This window comes from Bos indicus x Bos taurus, chromosome 15 (assembly GCF_003369695.1).
Source record: "Bos indicus x Bos taurus breed Angus x Brahman F1 hybrid chromosome 15, Bos_hybrid_MaternalHap_v2.0, whole genome shotgun sequence".
NCBI classification, from domain to species: domain Eukaryota; kingdom Metazoa; phylum Chordata; class Mammalia; order Artiodactyla; family Bovidae; genus Bos; species Bos indicus x Bos taurus.
In genome coordinates, this window is record NC_040090.1 from 56,798,519 (window position 1) to 56,822,625 (window position 24,107).

Sequence of the window (24,107 nt, forward strand, 5' to 3'; positions counted from 1 at the left end):
TCATGGCATTTTCTCATCCAGCTTTATTGGAAGGCCAGCACATTGGGGTGGGCCAGGTCTGGGGTGGGGTGGGAGGGCACTGAGAATGCTGTTCTTGTAAGTGACCTTTGGGGGCAGCCCTGGGAGGCTGCTGGACCCAAGAAGCTAGTAGGATGGATAGGCAGGTGGACTTGGGGTACTGAGATCTCAGACGGCCTCAGGGTGGAGACTGTGTGGGACTGGTGGCAGATTCCCAGAAGTCACGTGAACTTGCCCTTGAACGAGCTCCAGTAGTCTTTCAGGGAGCTGAAGCTCTCAGTCATCCAGTCTCTGGAGGTCAAAAAAGTGAGGGGAGCAGGTGGGGTGGGGGTGAGAGTTGTCTCTGGACAGTGACAACTATGGGTCTCCCACCCTTCCCCCACTGGCACTCCCCCCACCCTCTCAACCCTACCCGGCAATGCCCTAAGACCTCAGGCTGGGACCCCCGATAACTGCACCCCAGGAAAGGATGCCAAGGGTAATGATGAGAACCCAACCAAGGTCACCTGGACTTTCTCCAGGTGCGGGCAGATGGTGGATCTGAAGCAAGCTGGAGAGGAGTGACTGATCTGGGAGATGTGTAAGGTCAGGACTGCCATTCTAGTGGAGGCGAGTGATGCCCCCTAGAATTGTACATCCTGGTGGCTCCAGGTGGTGGGGGGCAGAGCGAGGCAGTCTCTCATTTGGACAGTCATCAGAGGGTTGATGGCTGTGTGATCTGGGGCAGGTCACTTGGTTAAGTGAGCCTTGGTTTTCTTGTCTGCAAAATGGTGAAAATAATATCTACTCCACAGTGGGTCTAGAGGACTAAAAGTGTTTGTGATCACCTCTGCTATGGAAATGCCAATGCGGGTGGAGTGGAGGCAGGGAAGGTGGGTGGGGATAGCAGAGGACTGGTGGGCAGGGGCAAGGCGGGAGAAGAAGGACCGACTTTTGCTCACATGTTCCCGAGGACTTGAAACAAGTCAGACACACACACGCACACAGGCACACACACACAGGCACAGAAACGCACATACACAGGCACACACAGGCACATGCACACACGCACACGCACACACAGGCATGCACACGCGCACACACAGGCACATACACACAGGCACAGAAACACACATACACACACAGGCACACACACACACAGGCACACACATGCACACACGCACACGCACACACAGGCACGCACACGCACACACAGGCACACACACGCACACACACAGGCACAGAAACGCACATACACACAGGCACACACATGCACACAGGCACACACGCACACGCACACACAGGCACGCACGCACACACACACACACACACAGGGCTGAAATTGAGTTTCTGCTAAGTCACTTCAGTCGTGTCTGACTCTGTGCGACCCCATAGACTGCAACCCACCAGGCTCCCCCGTCCCTGGGGTTCTCCAGGCAAGAACACTGGAGTGGTTGCCATTTCCTTCTCCAATGCATGAAAGTGAAAAGTGAAAGTGAAGTCGCTCAGTTGTGCCTGACTCTTAGCGACCCCATGGACTGCATACCAGGCTCCTCCGTCCATGGATTTTCCAGGCAAGAGTACTGGAGTGGGGTGCCATTGCCTTCTCTGGAAATTGAGTTGGGTGGGGCCTAACCTCCAACCAGATTATCAGGAAAGGAAATGGAAGTGAGGGCAAAGAGGGAGAAAGAGGGACGACAGAGGGAGGAGAGGCAGGATGCAGTGCCCCTCCGTCATCTCTTCCTGCGAGGGAGCCTGCTTTACGAGAGAAAGGAGGCTCAGAGAGGCACAGCCCCCTGCCAAGCATCTCACCAAGCCGGGGCAGGTAGGGCTGGGGGTGGGGTATACCTGGTGAGGGCATACCTGGTCTTCTGAAACACATCCTTGGCAGTTGTGGTGGCCTCCTTCACGTAGCCCTTCATTTTGTCCAGAAGGGATCCCTCCTCAGCCTTGGTAGCTTCTATGAGGAGAGCAGGACTGAGTGGGGTGGATCAGCCTCTGGGGAACCTTTGGCTCCTGCCCAGCTCCCATCAGGGCCCTGCATTCCCCAGCCACCTGCCAAACTGCCCCGTCCCTGCCCCCAGCCCCGTCCCCTCCAGCTGCTTACCAGGCAAGACCAGGAGCGCCAGAAAGGCAGCCACAAGGAGCAGCCGGGGCTGCATGGCACCTTGGTTCCTGCAGGGAAGGGTCCTGTGAGCCGTTCCTCAAGTCCCACCCCTTCCACCACCACCAGGCGGCCCTCCCTGGGGAGATGCGGTGGCCCCTAAAGCAGGGCCTGAGCCGGGTCAAGTCGGGAGGAGAGAGGGCTGATATAGGGGAGGCTATGGGCTTTCAGACAGGGGACTGGGGGACCCAGGGCAGAGAGAGTGAGGCGGGGCATGGAGCAGGAACCCCCCAGACCAGGAATCAAGACATGTGGATTCTGGCCAGGTTTCTGCCACTAACATGCTGAGTGACTCTGAGTGACTCTCTGCCCTCTCCAGGGCTCAGATTTTCTGTCTGGGGCACGACTGGGGTGTCTGAGTCTTCTTCTAATCCTAAACATGCAGAGTGAGCAGGAAATGGAGCCAGTGGCAATCCCAGCTCCACCACTAGGCTCTGTGTAGCCGTGGGCAAGTGACCTTCCCCTAGGGACCTCGGTCTCCCCAGAATGCCTGGGGAGAGGCACTCATCAAGCCTTAAGGCTTCCTCAGCTCTACAAGTGCTTCTCCAGGCTTCGCTGGCTGGGCTGGGCACAGAACCCCACCGGCCCCTCCCCATCCTGCTCTCCTTCTCCCCCCAGCCCCCCAGGGAGCCTTACCTGGAGTGGCTGCTTCTTGGGACGAACTGCGTATGCAGGCAAGAGGGTTCGGACCTGTTTTATATTATCCCCAGGACACAGGGCAGCGTGAGGGCCCAGGCAGCCGGGCAAAGGTCACCTGCTGATCAATCTAGACCAGGCCCTGACAGAGGGTAGCCAGAGGCACCCAGGCCCGCTAGGAGTTGGGAAATCTCTAGAAAGCTGAGGGTGCCCACCCTGCTCTCCACTACACCTATGGCTTGGAACTGGGGTTACCCCATTCCTTCTGAGCAGCCTGGTTCCCCAGGGAAAGGCTGGTGAGTTGGGAGAAGGGATTGGGGACAAACCTCATCCATCCCTTTGCCCTTGGTTTCCAGGTCCTTCCCCACTTTAAGCCCTGCCAACAGCCTGCAAAGTGGGGGTGATGTGAGAGAGGGATTGGCTTCTTCAGGTTAGGCACAACTCAGCTGGCTGAGGCCTGTGGGCAGGGGCTTGTGCAGAGGTGGGACACAGTTGAGTGCCCACAGCCCCCTCCCCAGGATCTCCGTCTCTGGGCTTCAGTCCCGAGTGCAGCTGACCCGGAAGCCTCCTTGAACTGTTTGATCCCAGAGCAGGGGGTGGTGGAGGAAGGTCAAAGGCTGCTGAGCCCCAGGCCTTTATCCTACCACCCCATCTCCTCACCTTGCCCTCTGGACCCACTGATAACATCCCCAGGGGGCAGGATCTGTGCTCCTGGTTGAGGCCCTACCCTAACTGTGCCGCTGGGCCTGAGGCCAGCACTGAGTACCTCTCGACCTCAGGCCTCAACCTCCTCAGATTGGAGATACCAGTCCCCGTAGTGCCCTGGCTGGGCAGACAACTGGAAGCAACCAAGTTTGTGGTGTGGCCGGTCTAGTGGAGAGAGGGGCCAGACAAGCTCTAAGAAGCAGTCGGCTGTCCAGCATAGGTCTGGGTCCTTCCCAGGGTGAAGTGTCCCCTGGGCCCACACTGGGAGCTGTAGCCTGGATGGCAGGATCAGGGGGCTCTGTCTTCTGGATGTAAAGACTTCAGAGTCAAGAAAATCTCAGTTTAAATGATGCTTTTGGCACTTATTCATATGACCCAGGGCCAGAGAGCTAACATCTCAGTGCCTTGATGTTCTCCTCTGTAAAATGGGTTTAGACCTCTGATATGCCAGTATTGTAAAAGTGAAAGGGTTAGTTGGCCACTCATGTCCAACTCTTTATGACCACGTGGATTGTAAATCACCAGGCTTCTCTGTCTATGAGATTCTCCAGGCAGAATACTGGAATGGTTGGCCATTTCCTCCTCCAGGGGATCTTCCGGACCCGAAGATAGAATCCAGGTCTCTTGTATTGTAGGTGGATTTTTTACCAGCCGAGCCAGAGGGAAGGCCAGAATTCTTGTGAAATATACATGAAATAGGTACAAAGTCCATGAAGGGAACTGAATAAATCTCTCCTTTCTTACAAACACCTGTTCCTTCCTCAGACAGCATAGTCTAAAGTCAGGATAAGCCTCCAATGTAGAAATAGGGCTTCTGGCAGGTGGCCTTCTTCTCAAGAAGAAGGAACTAAACACACCATGTGAAACCAGAGGCCCAATAAAGTGACCTGGCCCTACCTTCAGAATTCTTTATCTGTGGCTGGAACTTGAAATTTCTCCTTAGAGATTTGTTCCTTTGACTGAGACCTGATTATCTGTAAAACTGCAAATAGATTCCTGTGAGGTAGATATTATTAACCCCATTATAGGTAGAAACCTAAGGCAGGGCAGGAGACATACCCAGGTGCTCATATTCCATCCACGGCAGAGTTGGGAGCCAGAATCCAGGTCTTCTAATACGCACACTGGACCAAACCGCAGGCAGAGATGAGACCCTTGGAGGTTTATCAGGCACTCAGAGTGCATCCGTTTCAGCCTCTCTGAGCACAGACTGTGGTGATGGGGTGGGGAGGAGAGGAAGGTGATTGGGAGGTCCTGAACGATTTGGGGAAATCAGATTGATTATATTCTTTGCAGCCAAAGATGGAGAAGCTCTATACAGTCAACAAAAACAAGACCAGGAGCTGACTGTGGCTCAGATCATGAACTCCTTATTGCCAAATTCAGACTTAAATTGAAGAAAGTAGGGAAAACTACTAGACCATTCAGGTATGACCTAAATCAAATCCCTTATGATTATACAGTGGAAGTGAGAAATAGATTTAAGGGCCTAGATCTGATAGATAGAGTGCCTGATGAACTATGGAATGAGGTTCGTGACACTGTACGGGAGACAGGGATCAAGACCATGCCCATGGAAAAGAAATGCAAAAAAGCAAAATGGCTCTCTGGGGAGGCCTTACAAATAGATGTGAAAAGAAGAGACACGAAAAGCAAAGGAGAAAAGGAAAGATATAAGCATCTGAATGCAGAGTTCCAAAGAATAGCAAGAAGAGATAAGAAAGCCTTCCTCAGTGATCAATGCAAAGAAATAGAAGAAAACAACAGAATGGGAAAGACTAGAGATCTCTTCAAGAAAATTAGAGATACCAAGGGAACATTTCATGCAAAGATGGGCTCAATAAAGGACAGAAAATGTACGGAGCTAACAGAAGCAGAAGATATCAAGAAGAGGTGGCAAGAATACACAGAAGAACTGTACAAAAAAGATCTTCATGTCCCAGATAATCACGATGGTGTGATCACTGACCTAGAGCCAGACCTCCTGGAATGTAAAGTCAAGTGGGCCTTAGGAAGCATCACTACGAACAAAGCTAGTGGAGGTGATGGAATTCCAGTGGAGCTATTTCAAATCCTGAAAGATGATGCTGTGAAAGTGCTGCACTCAATATGCCAACAAATTTGGAAAACTCAGCAGTGGCCACAGGACTGGAAAAGGTCAGTTTTCATTCCAATCCCAAAGAAAGGCAATGCCAAAGAATGCTCAAACTACTGCACAATTGCAGTCATCTCACACGCTAGTAAAGTAATGCTCAAAATTCTCCAAGCCAGGCTTCAGCAATATGTGAACCGTGAACTTCCTGATGTTCAAGCTGGTTTTAGAAAAGGCAGAGGAACCAGAGATCAAATTGCCAACATCCGCTGGATCATGGAAAAAGCAAGACAGTTCCAGAAAAACATCTATTTCTGCTTTATTTCTGCTTTATGCCAAAGCCTTTGACTGTGTGGATCACAATAAACTGTGGGAAATTCTTAAAGAGATGGGAATACCAGACCACCTGACCTGCCTCTTGAGAAATCTGTATGCAGGTCAGGAAGCAACAGTTAGAACTGGACATGGATAGGAAACAGAGTACGTCAAGGCTGTATATTTTCACCCTGCTTATTTAACTTATATGCAGAGTACATCATGAGAAACACTGGACTGGAAGAAACACAAGCTGGAATCAAGATTGCCGGGAGAAATATCAATAACCTCAGATATGCAGATGACACCACCCTTATGGCAGAAAGTGAAGAGGAACTAAAGAGCCTCTTGAAAGTGAAAGAGGAGAGTGAAAAAGTTGGCTTAAAGCCCAACATTCAGAAAACGAAGATCATGGCATCCGGTCCCATCACTTCATGGGAAATAGATGGGAAACAGTGGGAACAGTGTCAGACTTTATTTTTGGGGGCTCCAAAATCACTGCAGATGGTGACTGCAGCCATGAAATTAAAAGATGCTTACTCCTTGGAAGGAAAGTTATGACCAACCTAGATAGCATATTCAAAAGCAGAGACATTACTTTGCCAACAAAGGTTTGTCTAGTCAAGGCTATAGTTTTTCCTATGGTCATGTATGGATGTGAGAGTTGGACTGTGAAGAAGGCTGAGCACTGAAGAATTGATGCTTTTGAACTGTGGTGTTGGAGAAGACTCTTGAGAGTCCCTTGGGCTGCAAGGAGATCCAACCAGTCCATTCTGAAGGAGATCAGCCCTGGGATTTCTCTGGAAGGAATGATGCTAAAGCTGAAACTCCAGTACTTTGGCCACCTCATGCGAAGAGTTGACTCATTGGAAAAGACCCTGATGCTGGGAGGGATTGGGGGCAGGAGGAGAAGGGGACAACAGAGGATGAGATGGCTGGATGGCATCACTGACTCGATGGACATGAGTCTGAGTGAACTCCGGGAGTTGGTGATGGACAGGGAGGCCTGGCGTGCTGTGATTCATGGGGTCGCAAAGAGTCAGACACGACTGAGCGACTGAACTGAACTGAACTGAAGGATTTGGACTTTGGGGAAGGTAGAGGGCAGCTGTGTCCACTTCCCTTTTCGTTTTGATCTGTTCCTTCTCCCCAGAAGTGAGGGTCACAGTGGGAATCCAGATTCCAGGCTGGGCTGGGGCATGCTGGGTTGGACTGGCTGGAGCCCTTGGCCCTGGTTCCTCCAACTCTCCTTCCATGTGTGTGGAGCCTCTGGAGGAGGCTGCCCTCTCTCTCCTGGGTGGCAATGGGCCAGTGAGCCCAGGGAGGTAAGAAGATGTGGGCAGAGAGACCCAGCGGTGTGGTGTCAAGCTGGGTAGAGAACAGGAGAGTGTGGGCCTCTGCAGCTGGGTTGAGACATGCCTTGGGGCCTGGGACCTTATCTCATTCCAAGGGCTTGGCCTCTGTGTGCCTGTGCCCCTCCCAGCAGCTCCAGGTGGGTCTCAGTAGGGCAATCTGAGGAAGGGTCTGATCAGTGGCCCAGCCTAAGCTGCCTCTCCTTTCCTTCTTCTCTCCCTCCCTCCAGCATAGCTCCCCTGGGATGAGAATGCTGCTCCAGCCGTGGCCCCCATACCTGGTAACCGGCAGGGAGGAGGGGCAGGGAGGAGAAGGTCTTACCAACTGGGGCCAAAAGTGGTCCTCTAGGGTTAAATCTGGAGACTTGATAATTCTGTGTGTAATCATGGACTTCTACACTACGAAGGGAAGTTTTTGTTTTTTATTCAGAAGTTACTAAAGACCTAGGTTTACAAAGCATATTACATGACACTTTTCTATGCAATATTCTAACTTGTGTGTGTATTTAGTTGTGAAAACATTTTGTAATGCTGCATTCTAGTTCTGATTTAGTTTATGTTAAAATTGAGTCCTCAAACTTGCCAAACAGGCGAGCTGTGAGCGAGCATGCTTGGAATGAGTTTTCTTGCTTTTTCAGCTGACGGTGAAGGTGACCAGGCCTCTGGACCAGCTGAATTTGTGTAGCTTTGAAGTGCTTCCTCTGTGTCCCAGCCCGTGAACCTTTGAGCCATGCTAGGAGGTAACTTCTGGACAAGGGAATGGCAACCCACTCCAGTGTTCTTGCCTGGAGAATCTCAGGGACAGGGGAGCTTCGTGGGCTGCCATCCATGGGGTGGCACAGAGTCGGACACGACTGAAGCGACTTAGCAGCAGGGTTAGACTAAATCTCTCTGCTTCCACTTGTGTGCGAGAGAGGCTTCGCTCACGAGCCTCTGTGGCCCCTGCCCCTGCCACAAGGCTGGACTGGGCAGCGTTGTCTCAGCCCTGCCAGCCAGAGGCCGTGGTTCACCATGGCCTTCTGCACTGGAAGTTCCTCCTAGTGTCTCACCCAGATCTTCCCACCCAGGAGCCACCCGCTTTGAGCTCTGCCCTGGGTGGACGGCCAGCGTGGAGCAAACACGGGCACCTGTGTCCATGTGATTTGCCCGTCCCTGGCTGGGCCTGAGTCCTTCCCTCCTGCTTCTGGGCTCGGGCTGCCCACCGGTTTGATCTCTGTTGATGGGGCAGGAGGGTGGCCATAAGTGATGCTAGACTCTCAGCCTCATTACCTCATTGACCATTAGGGCTGTCTGTTATACAGATAAGGAGATTGAGGCTCAGAAAGGGATATGGTTCACCCAACGTCACACAGCCCTTTGCGCCCACCCATGTGGCCGTGCCCTAACTCATAGGGCCAGGGTCTGCTGGAACTGCGGGCACTCACGTCCTTTCCATCAGCAGCTCAAACAATCTAAGACAGGGCACAGTTCAATTCAGTCACTCAGTCGTGTCCGACTCTTTGCAATCCCATGGACTGCAGCATGCCAGGCCTCCATGTCCATCACCAACTCCCAGTGTTTACTCAAACTCATGTCCATTGAGTCGGTGATGCCATCCAACCATCTCATCCTCCGTCGTCCCCTTCTCTTCCCACCGTCAACCTTTCCCAGCATCAGGGTCTTTTCAAATGAAGGGGCACAGGGGCCTCTCATTCTCTGCCACACCCCAGAACTAACCTGTTCACAGACTGATACACAGCATGCCCCCCGGGACTTCCTCGGCTGTCCAGTGGTCAAGACTCTGCACTTTCACTCCAGGGAGCACAGGTTCCATCTCTGGTTGTGGAACTAAGAGCTCGCATGCCGGACAATGTGTCCAAAACACAAGCAAAAAAACCCATGATCACCACCAAGGAGGTCAAACTCTGAGAGTCCTTGGTGACTCACTGCCCTCTTCACCTCTGGCCCGGTTGTGGGGAAGGTGTGGGGCCAGAGGTGAGCACCTATCTTGCACCCAGCCCACACTGCACTGTGCCTGATTTGGGAGTGTCACAAGGCGGTGGAGTTTTCAGGGGCAAAACATGGCTCATGCTTGATGAACGCTGACTGTGGGCCAGGTATGGCTCCTGGCATTACTCAGATTACCTTCCTGACACTGTAGTCAAGAGGCATGCACTAGTTTATCCCCTACTGAGGCACACACGAGGCTCAGAGAGGTTTAGAAACTTGCCCAAAGTCACACAGTCAGTATGTATGGAGCCCACACACAAACCCAAGGAGTCTGATCCCAGCATTGGAAGCCTGAATAACTACTGTGAGATGGCAGGGGCAGACCAGTGCTGTCTGGTCGGTATTTTCTGCAATGCACTCCTCCCCTTCCTATTCTTAACTTCCTCCTCAGCTCCAGCCAGCAACAGAGGCTGTCTTCAGAGAGGAGAATGGGCTGGAAGAGTAGAGACTAGGTCCTTAGAAGGCCCACCTTTGGGGACAGACAGGATCGGGCACCAAAACCAGCTCCAGCTCTGTCTCCTTCCAACTCCTCCATCCATCTGGTCAATGGGATGCAGTTGGGAGTGGGGGGGGGACCGTGGATGGGAGACGCCAGGCTAAGGATCTGTCCCCAGCTACCCCACGTTCAGGCACAGGTGTGCCCAGGTCTCACACGGGGCAAGCACAGGCGCTGGGCTGCAGCTCTGGGGGTAGCCAGGGGGCCCGGGAGGTTTAGCCTGAGCCCTCCTCTCTCTCCCCTTTCAGCCTGAAACTCCTGGACAACTGGGACACCCTGGCCAGCACGTTGTCCAAAGTGCGTGAACAGCTGGGCCCGGTGACCCAGGAGTTCTGGGACAATCTGGAAAAGGAGACCGCGTCGCTGAGGCAGGAGATGCACAAGGACCTGGAGGAGGTGAAGCAGAAGGTGCAGCCCTACCTGGACGAGTTCCAGAAGTGGCACGAGGAGGTGGAGATCTACCGCCAGAAGGTGGCGCTGCTGGGCGAGGAGTTTCGCGAGGGCGCGCGCCAGAAGGTGCAGGAGCTGCAGGACAAGCTGAGCCCGCTGGCCGAGGAGCTCCGCGACCGCACGCGCGCCCACGCGGAGACGCTGAGGCAGCAGCTGGCGCCCTACAGCGACGACCTGCGCCCCCGGCTGACCGCGCGCCTGGAGGCGCTCAAGGAGGGCAGCGGCAGCCTGGCCGAGTACCACGCCAAGGCCAGCGAGCAGCTGAAGGCGCTGGGCGAGAAGGCCAAGCCGGCGCTGGAGCACCTCCGCCAGGAAGGTTCAAACAGGAAGGAAATAGAGAACCAGGCCAAGTGACGGATGATCCAATGCAGGTGCCCTGAAAGAGCTTCAAGCAGGAAGTACTGGCTTTGCTGGGAGAAGTGGGCTTCCTATCCCCAGCGTTTCCCTCCGGTAGAGGACATCGCTCCCCAGCCCTCCTGCTCAAGGGCAGCTGAGGTTGAAGGGACTTCAGTAAGCCTGTGGACTTGAAAGATTAGGGCAGGTTCAAATGAAGGGCTTGGTGCTTGCTCCTTCCTCCCTTACTAATTCAAAATACACTTTACAAAATTCATACCTTTTCCTTTTTCACCAGGGCCTCTTGCCACTATTCACCCTCCCACTCTGCTCAGGAAAAGCTGCAGTTTCCTCAGGCCCTGCTGTGCCAGCCCCATTCCTGGGGCTCCAGACCTGTCAGCCCCCTTTTTTCTGACCTGAGTCAGAAAAACAATCACCACCTCTTGCAGTAACTAGCATGTCCCAGTCTCCAAGAGGCTTTTATATGCATCATTTCACTGCATCCTTTCCCAGATCCTAGGTAGATTAAATGAATGGTATGGATGAAGGAGTTAGAGCATGAAAATGTGAGGTCATTTCCATGATTGAACAGCAGGATGGGCTAGGTTGCCCTTTCTAGACCTATGTACTCCTGAGCATCCGTGATTATTTTTCTTTAGAAAACAGTTGCTATCCATTCTAGTTTGTATGGACTTGAGTGTTCCCAGCCAGGCCCTTTTCACACTCAGGTACGCACCGCCCTGCCCCCGGCCCCCCTCCCCATGTGCATGCTTGTGGCTTCAAGATCTGCAAAGATCTGGGCAGTGCACTCAAGGGGCTTCCCTTTCCCTCTCCTCTCAAGGCCTTTAGTCCTTGGTACTGGATAATCTACCCCTCCTCCATCTCTGGTGTATCTTAACTGCATAAAGAAGTGGGCTTTTTTAGTTCCTAACCATTTGAGCTACGTCAAGCCCAGATATTTGGGTGAGGACATTTTTCAGGTAAGGGTGCAGGGATCCCTGGCCATGTTGGGTCTAAAGAGAAGTCCAGGTGGATTTCCAAAAAGAGAGCAGAGGTCTCCCGAGGCAGCTGGATGTCCTGATGCCACCAAGATCTGTCAAGGAGGCTTTGACGTCAGGCATGGAAGTAACTAGGCTTCCCTGGTGTCTCAGCAGTAAAGAATCCTCCTGCCAATGTAGGAGACACAGGTTTGATCCCTGGGACAGGAAGATCCCCTGGAGGTGGGCATGGCAACCCACTGCAGTATTCTTGCCTAGAGAATCCCCATGGACAAAGGAGCCTGGCAGGCTACAGTCCATGGGGTCACAAGAGTTAGACACAACTTAGCGGCTAAACAACGGTAGGAGTAACTACGCCTTTTTCTGAGTCAGTTGAGCAGAATATGGCAGCTCACCTGGGCTTGAGGTCAAGCAATTTACTGACTCAGTGACACTGGGCAAGTGCCTTCACACTTGGGAGCCTCAGTCTTATCACTGGAAGAGCAGGGAGGGGAGCTGCTCAGGTAGTCTGTGGTTCTGGAACTCTCCTGCATGAACATCTGACGGGTGGTGAGGACACAAGGGCTGCAGCCTGTGTTGGATGACCTCGGGCTCCTCCTCAATTCTCAGGATACGGGCCCCCACTCCAATCCTGGCCCCAAGGGGACAGTCAGCTCAGCCTGTGGTGACAAGGGCACCCATTTGCCAGGTGCCTTGGAGGTGCCAGGTGCTGTGCACGCTCTCAATTCCTTCCTTCATTTTCAGCAGACCTACGATGGATCATGTATCATTGTGCCCACTTTACAGGTAAGAAACTGAGGCTGTATGAAGCGACAGAGCCAAGACTAGAGCCCAGGTGTATCTTAGTTTAACCACCACCCTCGGCCTCCTTCCCCCAAGGGCGGTTGCAGTGGGGGTGGGGGCATGCAGCCCAGGCAGTGCCCGTCCACTCCAGAATTTTGATGAACACACACAGTCTCAACTCCGATAGTGACGTAAAATGCCAGGTGCAAGGCCTGGCACAGAGCACACACTCAATCGTGCTACACAGCACTCGACGCTTTATCAAAGTCTCGCCAGACCTAGCATCCCTTTGCTCCCACGCCAAACTGTCCACCAGGCAGGCTAGGGATGGTCATTCCTACCTTGCTCCACCCAGCTGCTAAGAGGTGGCTGGGGCACCAGCCCCAGGCCCGCTTGAGCTGGAGGCAGTCCCGAGCCCGCCCACAGAAGAACCCCAGCGCATTCTCGGCCCAAACATACATGGCCCGTGCAGGACACCCCACTCATGGCATTTTCTCATCCAGCTTTATTGGAAGGCCAGCACATTGGGGTGGGCCAGGTCTGGGGTGGGGTGGGAGGGCACTGAGAATGCTGTTCTTGTAAGTGACCTTTGGGGGCAGCCCTAGGAGGCTGCTGGACCCAAGGAGCTAGTAGGATGGATAGGCAGGTGGACTTGGGGTACTGAGATCTCAGATGGCCTCAGGGTGGAGACTGTGTGGGACTGGTGGCAGATTCCCAGAAGTCAGTGAACTTGCCCTTGAACGAGCTCCAATAGTCTTTCAGGGAGCTGAAGCTCTCAGTCATCCAGTCTCTGGAGGTCAAAAAAGTGAGGGGAGCAGATGGGGTGGGGGTGAGAGTTGTCTCTGGACAGTGACAACTATGGGTCTCCCACCCTCCCCCCACTGGCACTCCTCCCACCCTCTCAACCCCACCCAGCAATGCCCTAAGACCTCAGGCTGGGACCCCTGATAGCTGCACCCCAGGAAAGGATGCCAAGGGTAATGATGGGAACCCAACCAAGGTCAACCCGAGTTTCTCCAGGTGCGGGCAGATGGTGGATCTGAAGCAAGCTGGAGAGGAGTGACTGATTTGGGAGATGTGTAAGGTCAGGACTGCCATTCTAGTGGAGGCGAGTGATGCCCCCTAGAATTGTACATCCTGGTGGCTCCAGGTGGTGGGGGGCAGAGCGAGGCAGTCTCTCATTTGGACAGTCATCAGAGGGTTGATAGCTGTGTGATCTGGGGCAGGTCACTTGGTTAAGTGAGCCTTGGTTTTCTTATCTGCAAAACGGGGAAATAATATCCACTCTAAAGTGGGTCCTGAGGACTAAAAGTGTTTGTGATCACCTCTGCTATGGAAATGCCAATGCGGGTGGAGTGGAGGTGGGGAAGGTGGGTGGAGATAGCAGAGGACCGGTGGGCAGAGGCGAGGCGGGAGAAGAAGGACTGACGTCTGTTCACATGCGCCCGAGGACATGAAACGAGTCAGAAACACAGACACACACACATTGGGCGGAAATTGCTTTGAAAGTGAAAGTTGCTCAGTCGTGTCCAACTCTTTGCGACCCCATGGACTGTACAGACCATAGCATTCTCCAGGCCAGAATACTGGAGTGGGTAGCCTTTCCCTTCTCCAGGGAATCTTCCCAACCCAGGGATCGAACCCCGGTCTCCTGCATTGCAGGCAGATTCTTTACCAGCTGAGCCACAAGGGAAGCCCAAGAACACTGGAGTGGGTGGCCTATCTCTTCTCCAGCAGATCTTTCTAACCCAGGAATCAAACTGGGGTCTCCTGCATTGCAGGTGGATTCTTTACCAACTGAGCTATCAGTTGGTAGAAGCCCCAGAAATTGCGTTGGGTGGATCCAAACCTCCAGATTATCAGAAAAGGAAAATGGAAATGAGGGCAAGGAGGAAGAAAGGAGGATGACAAAGAGAGGCGTGGTGGGATGCGGTGCCTCTCCGTCATCTCTCCCTGCGAGGGAGCCTGTTTTACAGAGAGAAAGCAGGTTCAACGAGGTGCAGGTCCTAGGTGGGCGTGGGAGAGACACGGGACCCCTGTGGGGGCTCTTACCAAGTCCCAGGCAGGTAGCAACCAAAGGCAGGAAAGTGAGGGTTTACCTGGCCTGCTGGGCCACCTGGGACTCCTGAACGCTGCTCAGGGCATCCTTGGCGGTCTTGGTGGCCTCCTTCACATAGCCCTGCATCTTGTCCAGAAGGGATCCCTCCTCGGCCTTGGTAGCTTCTATGAGGAGAGCAGGACTGAGTGGCGTGGATCAGCTTCTGGGGAGCCCTTGGCTCCTGCTCAGCCCCCCATTGTGGTTTGGTATCCCCCAGCCACTTGCCAAGCCATCCCCTTCCCACGCCCAGCCCAGTTCCCACTGGCTGCTTACCAGGCAAGACCAGGAGCGCCAGGAAGGCAGCAAGAAGGAGCAGCCGGGGCTGCATGGCGCCTTGGTTCCTGCAGGGAAGGGTCCTGTGAGCCGTTCCTCAAGTCCCCACCCCTTCCACCACCACCAGGTGGCCCTCCCTGGGGAGATGCGGTGGCCCCTAAAGCAGGGCCTGAGCCGGGTCAAGTCGGGAGGAGAGAGGGCTGATATGGGGGAGGCTATGGGCTTTCAGACAGGGGACTGGGGGACCCAGGGCAGAGAGAGTGAGGCGGGGCATGGAGCAGGAACCCCCCAGACCAGGAATCAAGACATGTGGATTCTGGCCAGGTTTCTGCCACTAACATGCTGAGTGACTCTGGGTGACTCTCTCTGCCCTCTCCAGGGCTCAGGTTTTCTGTCTGGGGCACGACTGGGGTGTCTGAGTCTTCTTCTAATCCTAAACATGCAGAGTGAGCAGGAAATGGAGCCAGTGGCAATCCCAGCTCCACCACTAGGCTCTGTGTAGCTTTTGGGCAAGTGACCTTCCCCTAGGGACCTCGGTCTCCCCATCCATCAAGCCTTAAGGCTTCCTCAGCTCTACAAGTGCTTCTCCAGGCTTCGCTGGCTGGGCTGGGCACAGAACCCCACCGGCCCCTCCCCATCCTGCTCTCCTTATCCCTCAAACCCCCAGGGAGCCTTACCTGGAGCGGCTGCTTCTTGGGATGAACTGTGTACGCAAGCAAGAGGGTTCAGACCTGTTTTATATTATCCCCAGGACACAGGGCAGCGTGAGGGCCCAGGCAGCCGGGCAAAGGTCACCTGCTGATCAATCTAGACCAGGCCCTGACAGAGGGTAGCCAGAGGCACCCAGGCCCGCTAGGAGTTGGGAAATCTCTAGAAAGCTGAGGGTGCCCACCTGGCTCTCTGCTACCCCTATGGCTTGGACCTGGGGTTACCCCATTCCTTCTGAGCAGCCTGGTTCCCCAGGGAGAGGCTGGTGAGTTGGGAGAAGGGATTGGGGACAAACCTCATCCATCCCTTTGCCCTTGGTTTCCAGGTCCTTCCCTACTTTAAGCCCTGACAATAGCTTGCAAAGTGGGGGTAATGTGAGAGGGGGATTGGCTTCTTCAGACTGGACACAACTCAGCTGGCTGGGCTGGGGTGTCTAGAGTGAAGTCACAGAAGGCATGTGGGCAGGGGCTTGTGCAGAGGTGGGACACAGTTGAGTGCCCACAGCCCCCTCCCCAGGATCTCCGTCTCTGGGCTTCAGTCCTGAGTGCAGCTGACCCAGAAATTTTCCTGAGCTGATCCCTCTCTTACAGGAGATGGTGGGAGATGGTCAAAGGCTGCTGAGCGCAAGGCCTTTGTTTTACCACACCGTCTCCTCATCTTGCCCTCTGGACTCACTGATAACGTCCCCAGGGGGCAGACTGTGCAGCTGGGACTGAGGCCAGCGCTGAGTACCTCTCGATCTCAGACCTCAACTTCCTCAGCTTAGAAATACCAGGCCTCATAGTCCTGTGGCTGGGGAGGCAACCAAGGCTGTGGTGAGGCTGGTGTAGTGGAGAGAGGGGCCAGTCAGCTGTCCAGGAGATGCCCGGCCTCTTCCTGCGGTGAAGTGTCCTTTGGGCTCACACCAGGAGCTGCAGCCTGGAGGCAGCATTAGGGAGCTCTGTCTTCCAGTGAGGTCTCAGAGCCAGGAAATTCTAGATTTAAATGGTGCCTTTGGCACCTACAGATATGACCCAGAGCCACAGATCTAACATCTCAGTGCCTCAATATTCTCCTCTGTAAAATGGGGCTAGAACACTGATACTCCAGAATTGTGGTGAAATATAAGAGATATGTAAAAGCAGCTGGTCCATGAAGGGGGCTAGATAAATCTCTCCTCCTTTCTCCCAAACACTTGTCTTTCCTTAGACAGCATAGTCTGAAGGCAGGAGGAGCCTCCAATGTAGACTTAGGGCTTTTGGCAGGTGGCCATCTTACCAGGAAGAAGCAATTAAACCCACCATGGGAAGTCAGAGGCCCAAGAAAGTGACCTAGCTCTACCTTCAGAATTCTTTATCTGTGGCTGAAACTTGAAATTTCTCCTTAGAGATTTATTCCTTTCACTTAGACATGGTTATCTGTTAAAATGCAAATGATTCCTGCGAAGTAGACATTATTAGGGCTCCGCTGGTAGTTCAGCTGGTAAAAAATCTGCCTGCAATACAGGAGACCTCAGTTTGATTCCTGGGTTGGAAAGATTCCCTTGAGGAGATAGGCTATCTGCTCTAGTATTCACAGGCTTCCCTGGTGGCTCAGATGGTAAATAGTCTGCCTGCAATGTGGGAGACCTGGATTTGATGCCTGGGTTGAGGAGATCCCCTGGAGGAGGGCATGGCAACCCACTCTAGTATTCTTGCCTAGAAAATCCCCATGGACAAAGGAGCCTGGCAAGTTGCAGTTCATGGGGTTGCAAAGAGTCAGACATGACTGAGCAACTAAGCACAGCCCACCACAGACATTATTAACCCCATTATAGGTAGAAACTTAAGGCAGGGCTGGAGACATACCCAGGTGCCCATATTCCATCCACGGCAGAGTTGGGAGCCAGAATCCAGGTCTTCTAATACGCACACTGAGACCAAACTGCAGGCAGAGATGAGACCCTTGGAGGTTTATCAGGCACTCAGAGTGCATCCGTTACAGTCTCTTCCTGAGCACAGACTGTGGTGATGGGGTGGGGAGGAGAGGAAGGTGATTGGGAGGTCCTGAAGAATTTGGACTTTGGGGAAGGTAGAGGGCAGCTGTGTCCACTTCCCTCTTCGTTCTGATCTGTTCCTTCTCCCCAGAAGTGAGGGTCACAGTGGGAATCCAGATTCCAGGCTAGGCTGGGGCATGCTGGGTTGGACTGGCTGGAGCCCTTGGCCCTGGTTCCTCCAACTCTCCTTCCATGTGTGTGGAGCCTCTGGAGGAGGCCGCCCTCTCTCTCCTGCGTGGCAATGGGCCGGTGAGCCCAGGGAGGTCAGAAGATGTAGGCAGAGAGACCCAGTGGTATGGTGTCAAGCTGGGTAGAGAACCGGAGAGTGTGGGCCTCTGCAGCTGGGTTGAGACATGCCCTGGGGCCTGGGACCTTATCTCATTCCAAGGGTTTGGCCTCTGTGTGCCTGTGCCCCTTCCAGGAGCTCCAGGTGGGTCTCAGTAGGGCAATCTGAGGAAGGGTCTGATCAGTGGCCCAGCCTAAGCTGCCTCTCCTTTCCTTCTTCTCTCCCTCCCCCCAGCATAGCTCCCCTGGGATGAGGACGCTGCTCCAGCCGTGGCCCCCATACCTGGTAACGGGCAGGGAGGAGGGGCGGGAAGGAGAACGTCTGACCAGCTGGGGCCAAAAATGGTCCTCTAGGGTTAAACTAAATCTCTCTGCTTCCACTTGTGTGCGAGTGAGGCTTAGCTTATGAGCCTCTGTGACCCATGCCCCTGCCACAAGGCTGGACTGGGCAGCGCTGACTCAGCCCTTCCAGCCAGAGGCCCTGGTTTACCATGGCCTTCTGCACTGGAAGTTCCTCCTAGTGTCTCACCCCGATCTTCCCACCCAGGAGCCACCCCCTTTGAGCTCTGCCCTGGGTGGACGGCCAGTGTGGAGCAAACATGGGCACCTGTGTCCGTGTGATTTGCCCGTCCCTGGCTGGGCCTGAGTCGTTCCCTCCTGCTTCTGGCAGTCCCAAGGCTGCCCACCGGTTTGATCTCTGTTGATGGGGCAGGAGGGTGGCCATAAGTGATGCTAGACTCTCAGCCTCATTACCTCATTGACCATTAGGGCTGTCTGTTGTACAGATAAGGAGATTGAGGCTCAGAAAGGGATATGGTTCACCCAACGTCACACAGCCCTTTGTGCCCACCCATGTGGCCGTGCCCTGACTCATAGGGCCAGGGTCTGCTGGAGCTGCTGGCACTCACTTCCTTTCTATCAGCAGTTCAAACAATCTAAGACAGGGCACAGGGGCCTCTCATTCTCTCCCACCGCCCAGAACTAATCTGTTCACAGACTGATACACAGCATGCTCTCTGGTACTTTCCCAGCTGTCCTGTGGATAAGACTGCACACTTCCACTGCAGGGGGCGCAAGTTTGAGCTCTGGTTGGGGAATTAAGATCCTGCATGCCACACATTGTGGCCAAAAAACAAAAACACATGCTCCCATTCAGTGAGGGCAAACTCAACTGAGAGTCCTTGGTGACTCGTTGCCTGCTCACCTCTGGCCCATTGAGGGGGAAAGGGATGAGGCCAGAGGTGAGCGGACTACCTTTGCTCCCAACCTAGGCAGGACTCTGCCTGATTTGGGAGTGTTGCAGTGCAGTGAAGTCTTCAGGGGCAAAACATGGCTCGTGCTTGATGAGTGCTGACTGTGGACTAGGCATGTCTCCCAGCATTACTCAGATTATCTCCCTGACCCCTTGAAGCCCAGAAGGCATGCACTGTTTTATGCCCTACTGAGGCACACGGGGCTCAGAGAGGTTAAGAGACTTGGCCGAGGTCACCCAGTCAGTATGTGCGGAGCCCACATGCAAAGCCAAGGAGTCCAACTCCAGCATCAGAAGCCTTCATAAACTACTGCAAGATGGCCCAGGCTGCTCCTGGAAGGAGGAGCTCCCTGACACTGGGGGTGGCGATCGGTGGGGTGGGACACTGCCAGGTAGTGGGGATTCTACAGAAGGGATACAAGCACTGGAAGGCCTTTTAGCTATCTTCAACCCCAAGAGACATCAAGTCACTCCTGGTCTATGAAACAGTGGAGACACGGGAAGTCAGGATCAGCCCAGCTGTGGACTCTTCCAGTGGCAGATTACAGAAGCCCATCCACGTGCGGGGCATGGCATTCATGGAGGGCAGCCAACAGTGCAATATGATGGATGTCGTCTCCTTGTCACTCAAGGTGATCTGTGTGGTCCGGCAGAGGGGCACAAACTGGTCAGGATGCACCGCCTTCTTGGTGGATGTCTTTCTGTGTATGACCTCACTTGCAGAGGACGTTGGAAGTCCAAGAAGAAGATGTGGATGCCACCACCACCCCCCTTCCCTGTCTCCTGATGAGACGCTCCCTGAGAGCCTCAGGTCTTGTGATTCATCACAAGCTGACTGCTCCCGTCCAGGGAGGAGGTGGGCAGGAATCAGACCTCGGGCCAGTCTGCCCCTCACCCTGCATTGTGCCTGCCTGATGCCCCCCAGAGGGTGGGGTCTCCCTCTGCCACTCTCATTGGAGCAGCAAGCATGCTACTGTACTCCTTGCTTGGTCCAAATCCAGAAAATAGTTAATATTCTTATTAACAACAGTAATGGCTATTTTTTAGTGCTTACTCTGCCAGGCACGATACTGCTCATTTCACCAGTAATATCTCATTTAATACACCCAACAATCCCATTTTTAAAGGAGAAAATGAGGCCAGAGCTGGGCCAAGTTGAATCACTAGACCAAGGTGACACATTTGGCAATGGTGGGACATGCAGCACACTTACAATTAATACCTTTAGCACAGGATCTCCCTCCACTCCACCCAGGCTTGCAGGGGTCGCCTCCTCCCGGGCTCACCTTGACCAGAACCCTAGATCTTGTCTCATTATCCCATCTGTGGCCCTGGGTGTCCCAGTCCAGAGCCTGGTGCTCTGAGATGGAGTCAGGGTTGGGGGATGTGGGAGTGGGGGCCCCTCCTCACTGGGGCAGACAGAGGAACTGTGAACTTTGCCCCCCTCCCCAAGCCGAGCATAGACCCGGAGCGGCCACAGGGCTTCTGTTTATCAGTCCCGAGCTCAGGTGTTCCCTCAGCCTCATTCCTCCCTTGGCTCATGGCCCCTTCCACGATGGGTGGGGCACACGATCAGAACAGCTGCTTCTGAACGCTGCCTGAGCCCCAGTCTGCCATCAGCTTCCACGTTGTCCAAGGGTCACAAAAGTCCAAGAGGCCTCCTGGGAATGTGTCACCTTCCAGCGTGGAGTCACACTGGGGAGGAAGGTGGGGAGGGCAGCCCAGTGAGGATTTAAATGTCTGACTGGTTCTGAGCTTCAGTCAGTTCCACAGCAGTACAGTGAGCTGCCTGAGACCCTCTCCTCTGGCCCCTCTGAATCCAGGAAGGATCTGGTGCAGTAAGAGACTCTCCCAGCCCAGCGAGGAGCCCAGGATGTTTCTGAAGGCTGTGGTCCTGAGCCTGGCCCTGGTGGCTGTCACCGGTGAGTAGGAGCTGCCTTCAGATGGCACTGTTAGGCAGGACCCATCTGCTGCGTCAGGCAGGAAGGGTGGCGAGTCTGGGGCCAGGGCAAGAGGACAGTTCCGAGTGCCTGTCAGCCCACAGCTGGAGGCAGGTGGTTCCCCAGCTGCCACTCAGCTCTTAGGAGTGCTGTCCATTCACAGTGCTGGGCTCCCTGGCATGGGTGCTACCCCAGCTTTACCTACCCCTGTGGCTTCTAACTAGCCAAACACAGAGAGAAAAATCGGTGGCTGTGCCCCGCCCCCGACATCCAGTCTGCAGCTCAGGGCTGGGGCAGGGGGGCAAGGAAGGAGACGGTGTTCATGAATTTGCTGTTTCCCACCCAGGAGCCGAGGCGGAGGTCAATGCCGACCAGGTGGCCACCGTGATTTGGGACTACTTCAGCCAGCTGGGCAACAATGCCAAGAAGGCGGTGGAACATATCCAGAAGTCTGAGCTCACCCAGCAGCTCAAGTAAGAGGGGCAGAGCTTGCAGGAAGGGCTTCTTAAAGACCATGCAACGTGTGGGCAAGGGCTGGACTCGGAGGCAGGAGACCTGAGCTTAGGATACCCACTGCCCTGCCATCAAGTCACTGGGTGACCAGAGCTCTCCAGACTTGGATCCTGGGATCCATGTTTGCAAATAAGGAAGGCTGGACTGAATAATCCCTGCTCTAACTTTTCTTTTTTTCTTTTTGTCATGCCCTGTGGCTTGTGGGATCTTGTTCCCTGACCAGGGATCAAACCCCCGCCCTGAAACTGCTGAGTCCTAAACACTGGGCCACCAGGGAATTTCCCACTTTAACTTTCCAGAGTGTAATAAATGGCCACATCTTAGCACTGAGGCTCCCAGAAGAAAGGGAGGGAAAGAATGTCATGTGAGCTGGCTTCTAATACATTCCAGGACAGGCCTCTGTGAAATCATGGGAAGGGGAGGGGTGAGGATATTTGGGAAGCCTCTGGGGGTGTCCACACGGCAGGGAAACCAGCATCCCATGTGACTAGAAGATGCTAAAAGAGGTCCAGAACATCACAAGTGATCTCTGTCACAGCACACCTGGGCTGAGAAGGACCTCAAAGTTCAGTCTTTCTACTTTACAGATAAGGAGAGGCAAGCCCACTGCTCCAGCTCACATGATAGGTATTAATTGATACTGTGACTCAAGCTCCAGGGGAGATCCAGAGGTACAAGGTCAATGTATTACCTTAGTCGATTACATCAATTTGCTTAAATCACCATCCACCATAGGGAAAGTCATGGGGATAAGATGGGTGAATTCAGTACCCTGCACGCTCACCTGTCTTAGGCAGGTGTGTGGAAGGTGAGTGGTATGTAAGGAGCTAAGGTCGCAGTGGAGGAGCCTGGCGGGCTTACAGTCCCGGGGTCGCAGAGTCGGAGAGGACCGAAGCGACTTAGCACGCAGGCAGGAATGCCAAGCCTCACGGTGGCCCCCTTGCGTCCTTTCCCCGCAGCACCCTCTTCCAAGATAAACTTGGGGAAGTGAGCACCTACACGGACGACCTGCAGAAGAAGCTGGTGCCCTTTGCCACGGAACTGCATGAACGGCTGACCAAGGACTCCGAGAAGCTGAAGGAGGAGATTCGGAAGGAGCTGGAGGACCTGCGGGCCCGGCTGCTGCCCCACGCCACGGAGGTGAGCCAGAAGATCGGGGACAACGTGCGCGAGCTACAGCAGCGCCTGGGACCATACGCAGAGGAGCTGCGCACCCAGGTCGACACCCAGGCGCAGCAGCTGCGGCGCCAGCTGACGCCCTATGCGGAGCGCATGGAGAAGGTGATGCGGCAGAACCTGGACCAGCTGCAGGCCTCGCTGGCGCCCTACGCCGAGGAGCTCCAGGCCACGGTCAACCAGCGTGTGGAAGAGCTCAAGGGGCGCCTGACGCCCTACGCGGACCAGCTCCAGACCAAGATCGAGGAGAACGTGGAGGAACTGCGCCGCAGCCTGGCCCCTTATGCTCAGGACGTCCAGGGGAAGCTCAACCACCAGCTGGAGGGCCTGGCCTTTCAGATGAAGAAGCATGCCGAGGAGCTAAAGGCCAAGATCTCAGCCAAAGCCGAGGAGCTGCGGCAGGGGCTGGTGCCCCTGGTCAACAGCGTGCATGGAAGTCAGCTGGGCAATGCCGAGGACTTGCAGAAGTCACTGGCCGAGCTGAGCAGCCGCCTGGACCAGCAGGTGGAGGACTTCCGCCGCACCGTGGGGCCCTACGGCGAGACCTTCAACAAAGCCATGGTGCAGCAGCTGGACACGCTCAGGCAGAAGCTGGGCCCCCTGGCGGGGGACGTGGAAGATCACCTGAGTTTCCTGGAGAAGGATCTGAGGGACAAGGTCAGCAGCTTCTTCAACACCCTCAAGGAGAAAGAGAGCCAGGCCCCCGCCCTCCCCGCGCAGGAGGAGATGCCCGTCCCATTGGGGGGCTGAGTTGCCCCTGGTGCCCCCGCCCTACCACTGACACCTGCCCTGCCCTGCCCCCTGTCTTTCTGTCTGTCCCAAAGCAGTTCTTGTACAGACCTGTGGATACATGTCCAGTGGAAAGTGATGCTACCTCTCACTTCTCAATAAAGCTGCTGAGAAACTAGCCCAGTGTGGTTACAGCGGGGCTTCTTGGTTTTGTGGGACTTGAGGGCTGCAGGGAGCACAATTAGCAAAGCTTAGATGGGTCAGCAGGGGATGCTTAGAGGGACTGGGGGGCTGGGAGAGACTAGGGGGGCAGCGTGTGCTGAGAGGTGTGGAGAGAGTCCTAAGGGGAGGTGGATAAAGATGTCACACTTTGGACTTCCCTGGTGGTCCGGTGGGCTTCCCAGGGGGCTCAGTGGTAAAGAATCTGACACCAGGCTTCACCCCGAGGGTGCCACCAGTGTGGTCAGGATGCGGTCCTGGGCTCTGGGGAGCTCACGACACAGTGGGGAAGACTGTCCCTCCTTGTCTAAGATCTTCTGTGCCTTTAATCTGACTTATTTGGGTGAATTTTGGTTTATTCCACCCACCCCACCTCACTTCTATTATAAAATTGATTCATGCTTATTTCAGAGGGTTGGTTTTTTTTGACTACTAAACCCATGATCTCCAGAGTCGAGGAATGGGGCCCAGAGACGTGTCAGAGTCCTGGGAGGTGGGGAGGAGGAGGTGCCTGGGGGCCCTGGTGAACTCTGCCCAGGAGCCTCCTGCAAAGGGGCCTGTTGGTCTGGGGCTGGAGTTGCCAACCACTG

At 54.5% G+C, this 24,107-nt stretch overlaps 3 protein-coding genes and 1 pseudogene across 4 annotated transcripts; 2 read left to right on the forward strand and 2 right to left on the reverse strand.

The window, feature by feature from the left end:
* On the reverse strand, positions 1–9,774 carry LOC113905816 (apolipoprotein C-III-like). 2 transcript variants are annotated; one of them, XM_027563653.1, is made up of 7 exons: positions 8,978–9,774; positions 4,562–4,712; positions 3,124–3,184; positions 2,798–2,851; positions 2,105–2,172; positions 1,846–1,957; positions 1–309 (listed from the first exon to the last, which is right to left on the reverse strand). In XM_027563653.1, exons 2-7 carry the CDS (start codon positions 4,578–4,580, stop codon positions 240–242), a joined length of 384 nt encoding a protein of 127 aa, XP_027419454.1. In that variant the 5' UTR covers positions 4,581–4,712; positions 8,978–9,774; the 3' UTR covers positions 1–239. The 2 variants fall into 2 exon arrangements, with proteins under 2 accessions (XP_027419454.1, XP_027419455.1); XM_027563654.1 differs by having other exon boundaries at positions 1,861–1,957; positions 8,978–9,753.
* Positions 9,101–10,563, forward strand: LOC113905052 (annotated as a pseudogene).
* Positions 10,523–23,476, forward strand: APOA4 (apolipoprotein A4). The gene is made up of 5 exons (XM_027563651.1): positions 10,523–10,567; positions 12,275–12,313; positions 20,764–20,862; positions 21,227–21,353; positions 22,353–23,476. Exons 2-5 carry the CDS (start codon positions 12,289–12,291, stop codon positions 23,317–23,319), a joined length of 1,218 nt encoding a protein of 405 aa, XP_027419452.1. The 5' UTR covers positions 10,523–10,567; positions 12,275–12,288; the 3' UTR covers positions 23,320–23,476.
* Positions 12,793–15,409, reverse strand: LOC113905817 (apolipoprotein C-III). The gene is made up of 4 exons (XM_027563655.1): positions 15,359–15,409; positions 14,682–14,749; positions 14,410–14,533; positions 12,793–13,100 (listed from the first exon to the last, which is right to left on the reverse strand). Exons 2-4 carry the CDS (start codon positions 14,734–14,736, stop codon positions 12,989–12,991), a joined length of 291 nt encoding a protein of 96 aa, XP_027419456.1. The 5' UTR covers positions 14,737–14,749; positions 15,359–15,409; the 3' UTR covers positions 12,793–12,988.
* Positions 23,477–24,107: the final 631 nt, after the last annotated feature.